The following is a 6,148-nucleotide window of genomic DNA, read 5'->3' as shown; positions in this document are numbered from 1 at the left end:
TTAATCATCCCCATTGGGAACCCAACGCGGCAAACTAAGGAGGCAACTTAAAAATAATTCTGTATTATACACATTGGGGAGAGGGGGTAATTGTGTGGGAAAAATTGTGTGCATAATGCCACATTGCAGTTTATCTTGACTGCATGTTTCTGCTTCACCATTGTTTAAAATGAAAGGTGCTTGCCTGCAAAGAGCCGTTATTTGTATATGCACAAGACTTCAGCTTTGAGATGACGGTGTATTATCTGGTTTTCTTGGTGATCACATTTTTCAGCGTAGTGCTGATAATAAAAAAAACTGCAAAACACTCTTTGGGCAGTGAAAATATGTTTGGGTAAGGTGGGTCGGGGAGGAGTGGGGGGCGTTAATCAAGAGTCAGGTGTTCAGAGTATTGAAAGTGTCAAATTACCTTCATTTTCCTTCCCTGTTATTCAGGAACAGTAGTACTTTTTAAGGAATAATTGTAACCTCCGTAGTAAAAGTGGTGAGAAGTTGAATTTGTTCTGCGATAACACTGAGAACCGGATGACGCAGGTTTAGAACAGAGCAGGTGGAAGCTGATGCAATGTGGGAATTGTTCCAGCTGCATCGGTTTATACCCAACAACTCTTTACTGTTGTCTCAACGCATCTCATTTTTTAAAATGAGTTTTGGGAGAAAAAAAAGTTACATTTGAATTACTTCTGAGAATAGTTCTGGATGAGATTTGAATATTCAATTCAGATTATCTCCATGATGGCATCTGAACATGGGTTTGGGGTAACTGTGATCCATGACATACGTCATCCCATCATCAGTTATCTGTCAGTTTCCATTTTGAGTCGCTATTTTTTTTTTTTTTTCGGGTGAGCTCAAAGACTCAAAGAGTTGGTGTGGGCAGAAAAACTTGGTGGGACCTGTCCATCTGTGAGACGGGTTTATTAGGAGGCTGCTGTTGCTCTGTGACTCGAAGGTGTTTGCAGCGCCTGAACATGAACGTCGTCAGTGCTTTGGCCATCGTCGGCCTGCTGCTTGCAGCTGCCAGTGCGCAGAAACCCCAACAATGCGGTGAGTTGGATCTCTACACTACATCTTTTCTCAGTTATTGAAATTGAAATGACTCGACATTGATCCTGCATTCCTCTGCGTAAATCTCATATGAATGAGTTATAATTAAACTGGTGATATAAGAGGTGGGAAATCTTTTTTGCCAGGGGTCAGACAAAAGGGTTACGATTACTGTATATAGAGTGCATCTGGAAAAGATTCACAGCTCTTCATTTTTGTGCAAATTCTTACAAATCAACTCCAAAATGACTTAACTATTCACACACTTTGCTCAGACTTTGACAGCAATTACAGCCTCAAGCCGTTTTGAATATGATTCCACAATCTTGGCGCACTTTCGCTTTAGGGCAGTTTCACCCCACTTTGCATCCCCTCTCGACCTCCCATCAGATTGGATGGTGAGCGTCTGTATTTTCAGATCTCCAAAGTTGGTCGATCGGATTCACGTCTATGCTGTTGCTGCAGGACATTCACAGAATCTTGGCATTCGTGCCAAAGAGTTAAAACGTCTCATCAGACCATAAAATGTTCTCTCTCCTGGTCGAGCACGGCTGTAGGTTCCTCTCCCGTAGACTATTAGGTTTGCCTGCACAGTCCAGTGAACCTTCTTAACTTGTTGTTAATGGAGACTACAAAGCCACAGGATTGTTGGTCATTGCGGGCAGAAGGCCAGAACTTTTGATATTGCTCTTGTCGCGCTCATTTAACAGCCTATTATACGGTGGTCAATGAGTGTTATTTTAAAATGTTACTCCATGTTTTTGAATCACGCTTTCTAGAACCTGAATACTCATTTCTATGTCTATTTTGCATGCACCAATATTTTTTCTACATTTCCTTTTGCATAGAGTCTCCTCCCCTGATGACCGGAGGTGTCACTGTGGTAAGCCAGACAGTTGCTTTTGTCCCCCGTCTGCATTTAAAAAAGAATACTATACACATTGGGTGCATACTGTAGTTTACCTTTGGTATCCAGAAGGATGTCACTTGTCTTCCAGATGGGCTTCAATGGTCTTCTCATGTCTACGGGAACAATTAGCTATGATGCTTTTGGTCAGAAGATTCGTGTTCGAAACATGGGCATGGTTGGAAATGAAACCTTGACTGTGGACCAACTGATGCTGTTCCAAAAGGTATTTACATGTGAATGGCGCATCTGCTTTTTGAGGCAAAACTCATTGACCCACCCGCCCCACCAAATAAGTTTGTTAAACCATAAACCCAAAGTAAACAGTTAATTGCAATGCTGAGACACATGACTGAGCACAGGGGACCAGAATGGGGGTACGCCATTTTTCGGGGGGCATCAAACACATAACATACAAAAGATGGAAATGACCTAAAATAACCTAAAAACAACCAAAAAGACAACCTTTTCGTGTGTGGAGTTTGCGTATGTTTTGCATGCGCATTTGTGTCTTCTCGAGGCATTTCCTCTTCATATTTGTGATTGCTTTCTGTACAGTAAACATTGAAGAATGATTTATTAAAGGGTAACACTTTTCTATTTTCTAGAAAGTCTATTATGAAATTGACTGGAGCAAACTGTCTTGCAAGAAGAGACGCTTGAATACAGATTTTGTTCCCATGCAAGTGCCCGATGATGCCAATTTGATGGGTCAGGCCGTTTTTGGCTCCTCCTCCTCGTGGGGAATGGGTGTGCTCGTCAACACGTGGTACGGGGACCTGCCCGGCAATGGTGAGAAGAAACGCTACGGAACTGTGACAATCGCACAGCTCCTAAGGTCAAAAATAACTCTCCATTGACAGGGCAAGAAGGTTCAGAAGAGTGTGATTTTATAATCCAAAATCCATCATAGGTTAATTTTGAGGTGACATATATTTGCAAAGTGTGACAATGCATGAAACACTTTTTTTTTAACACTTATTCTATATCGTCATGAATTCAGGTTCCTATATGAGCGTCTTCACTGAGATTGGTTGCATCCCAATGACCTTCACTGGCTACACACCAACAAGTGGATGGACCACTATCAGGTATGGCCTGGCATGCCACAAGGAATGTTCTTGAAAAGCAATTTCAAATTCAAACCTTCACGTTTCCTCTGTCAGCATCCTTAAGTGTTTGTCGTAATAATGTAATGATACGTATGAGAACTAATGCAAGCGCTGCATCAACACCAGCGCATGCTCACGTCCCCTTTTGTCAATGAGTGTAGTTTTAGTTTGCAATTGGCTATCTGATATTTTTCTCTTCGTGCAATCCTGTAAGTGTCTGAAAACATGCAGAATTACTCAACAGAAAGTCAAACGGAAACATATCACCGAACAAGCGTCTGTCTTCCTTTTCCAGCACTTTCAACTGGGTACTTGGCACCACCAATCCCATGGACTTCTTCCCGCCTTTCTTCTGTGCAAAGGCTCAGCTGGAGGATTCCGAAACACCCGAGACCATGTTTACCGCTTTGGAGTCTCTAGCCAGAAAGACCCACGACATGAAGTAAAACATCAGGTGTTGTATGTGTTCATCAGCCAGTCCCTCATTCAAAGGAAGAGGAACGATCGCATTCATTCAATGCAAATAAAGTCTTGACATATACAGAATGCTTGTTTGGTTTGATGGGGAAAAAGTCATTCACCATTAGCGCAGAGTGCCCCTTTACCCTTGGTGTACGCATGACTAATTTAAAGACACTCCTATAATACTGCAGTACTCCTGTCCTCCAGCAGATGGAAGCAGCATTCTTTTTCCTCTCAGAAGCGACTTGAAGGTATACGTTTGACTTGTAATTTTTTTGCATGAAAATAACAACAAAAAAACTTGTAAAATGCCTTCTTTTATGATCTAGAGAAATGAAATCAAGATCACTCATTGCAAAACGTGTCACGCCATTAATGTATTTTAACCTGTATAACAGGAAAAAAAACTAAATTGAGGGAGTCAAAGTTCAAAATGAATAAACAAACAACAATCTGAGTGTGCAAACTGCGCATTGCCACTTACAACTGAGGTTGTGGCTGTGTTCAGAATTAACCATTTTTGTTTAAATCCAGGTTAAATGATGCCGTTGCTTAAAGTGCCTCTGATAACCCCCAAATGAAGTTCAGGTATTTCACGAGGCTTTTCATGACAATTTTGAGAGAGGGAGAGGGGGAGAGAGAGAGAAGAATTTCTGAGGCATATTACTCTAAACAAACCACATAACACAGTGAAGACAGTCATCGTCGAGTGGTGAAAATATGACACAGCGGTGACAAGAACCCCACGTCCCCTGAACTTCTGTCCAGATTCCAACAGCAACACTGAACAAGCTGCAAAGCTTTCTGGCAGGATTCGGGCAGATTGGTGAACAGTGGCTAAAAACTGCAAACATCCTTTGAAATCAAAATTAAACATTTTGTTTGCCACAAACACAGTGCTGAAAAAAGAAGGTTCATTTTCTTCAATTGAGGTGCGCAGGGTATAGGTCGCATTACCAGTGGAAAAAAAGTTTTGAAAGGATTTTGCTTCATCTCACACAAAATTGTGGCATTTGAACAGTAGTGTGTAGACTTAATATATCCACTATATATATTTTTGATCAATGACTGAGAAATTGTTTTGTTTTTAAATTATATTTTTGGGGGTATATTTTTGTACAGGTGTTCCGCTTTCACTTAAGTGTGCCAATGATTTTGTTTTTTTTTTTACCATGGCCATATTTAAGTTTGTGGTGCATGAATTCCGCTAACTCTAACCTGAAAGTCTTCCTCATAAAAGCATACGTCTTTATATATAGAAAGAAACAAAGTCGTTTCAGCCACTGTGATGAGGTCATCGCATATTTCAAACCAGCTCAATATGCAACTGAGCTGAAATGTTCGACCAAAGACTGCAGGCAGATTTGTAATTTTGTGCTTGGCTGCATATCAGTGGAGAGATGAAGCAATTTTAAACTCCGGTGCCTTAAAATTCCCCAATGTTTCACCGGAACACAACTGAGCTAAGGCTCACTTCATGGAAATAATGGAAAGCATAAGGAGCATTAAAAAAAGAGTAATTGAACACCGTGAACCGCTTCAGACTCTTCACTCGCAAAGATTTGCACGGGCCGTCCTCTTATTTAGATGACGAACGTCAGACAGTCTTCCTGCTGAGGTGTCATCTGTATGTTGTTTGTTCAATCAGTAGCACATGTACCGGTAATAAGGCAATGGCACACATTCGTGGCTACGGATGGTGCTCCCATGAAATAAATGGCTGTAAATAATCAATTTGTTGAGGGCCTGTCTCACATTGCTGTGGCATGATTGCAAATGCAAAAATGTTGCGGTGATTATATGCTTCCTCATCCATGGTTGAGTCCAGATCAGGAGTGGACGGTTGCACATTAATGCACGCTGTCATCGTGTGAACGGTTAGTGATGTGCTGGGAATCTATCGGCTGAAAGGTTTAGCTTCAGTGTTCAGAAATTTCACCTGCACAGCCATGTCCGTTTCAAGATACTGTATGGAAGGTATCGACTCCATACATGATGGTGCGCCGCAATGTTTCCCAATCTGAATTGAGTCAAGGCATGTGGTGTAGACTCGGAGGGGGGGGGGAATTAAGGGGATATTGGGATTACGGATGAAATTTGAAGACGAACCTAAACTTCAGTATTGGCTCTACAGGTGAACTTAAGTTGAATTTCTCTCAACTTTCGAAGGCGCATTTCCAGTGTTTCAGTTATTTTTGTTCTATCCCCCGCTATATACATATATAAATAGATAGATAGAGAGAGATGAACGTTACTTGTCGATACATTCTTTGCAGAAAGTAACTCTTTGAATCAATCAAGTGATTTTTTTTTTCCTTTTCATGCCTCACAGCACAGTGGTTTTCTCTCTGTTGTGGTTCACTGTAGTTGATTTCAGTTCAGGCAACATGGGGTCAATCCCCGCACATGTGTTGTGAGTGCAAATGCTTGTTTGTCCATATATGCCCTGTGATTGGCTGGCAATCAGTCCAGGGTTTACCCCACCTCTCAACTTAAGTCAGCTGCATAGGCTCGAGCTCACCCGTGACCCGAATGAAGATGAGCAGTCTAGAAAATGGAGGGCAACACCAGTGACGGTGACCTCACAACATTTGTCATGGATGCCCCCCGCCTCCACCCC

General features: G+C 41.7%; 1 protein-coding gene across 1 annotated transcript; it reads left to right on the top strand.

Moving 5' to 3' along the window:
* Positions 1-805: 805 nt before the first annotated feature.
* Positions 806-3,606, top strand: LOC127612783 (ependymin-like). Its single transcript, XM_052083579.1, has 6 exons — positions 806-1,047; positions 1,896-1,930; positions 2,046-2,180; positions 2,563-2,746; positions 2,958-3,045; positions 3,362-3,606. The coding sequence occupies exons 1-6, from the start codon at positions 972-974 to the stop codon at positions 3,510-3,512; spliced, it is 669 nt and encodes a 222-aa protein (XP_051939539.1). The 5' UTR covers positions 806-971; the 3' UTR covers positions 3,513-3,606.
* Positions 3,607-6,148: the final 2,542 nt, after the last annotated feature.

This window comes from Hippocampus zosterae, chromosome 13 (assembly GCF_025434085.1).
Source record: "Hippocampus zosterae strain Florida chromosome 13, ASM2543408v3, whole genome shotgun sequence".
Lineage (NCBI taxonomy): Eukaryota > Metazoa > Chordata > Actinopteri > Syngnathiformes > Syngnathidae > Hippocampus > Hippocampus zosterae.
The sequence above is the reverse complement of the archived record's forward strand: the minus strand, read 5'-3'. Positions and strand labels throughout refer to the sequence as shown.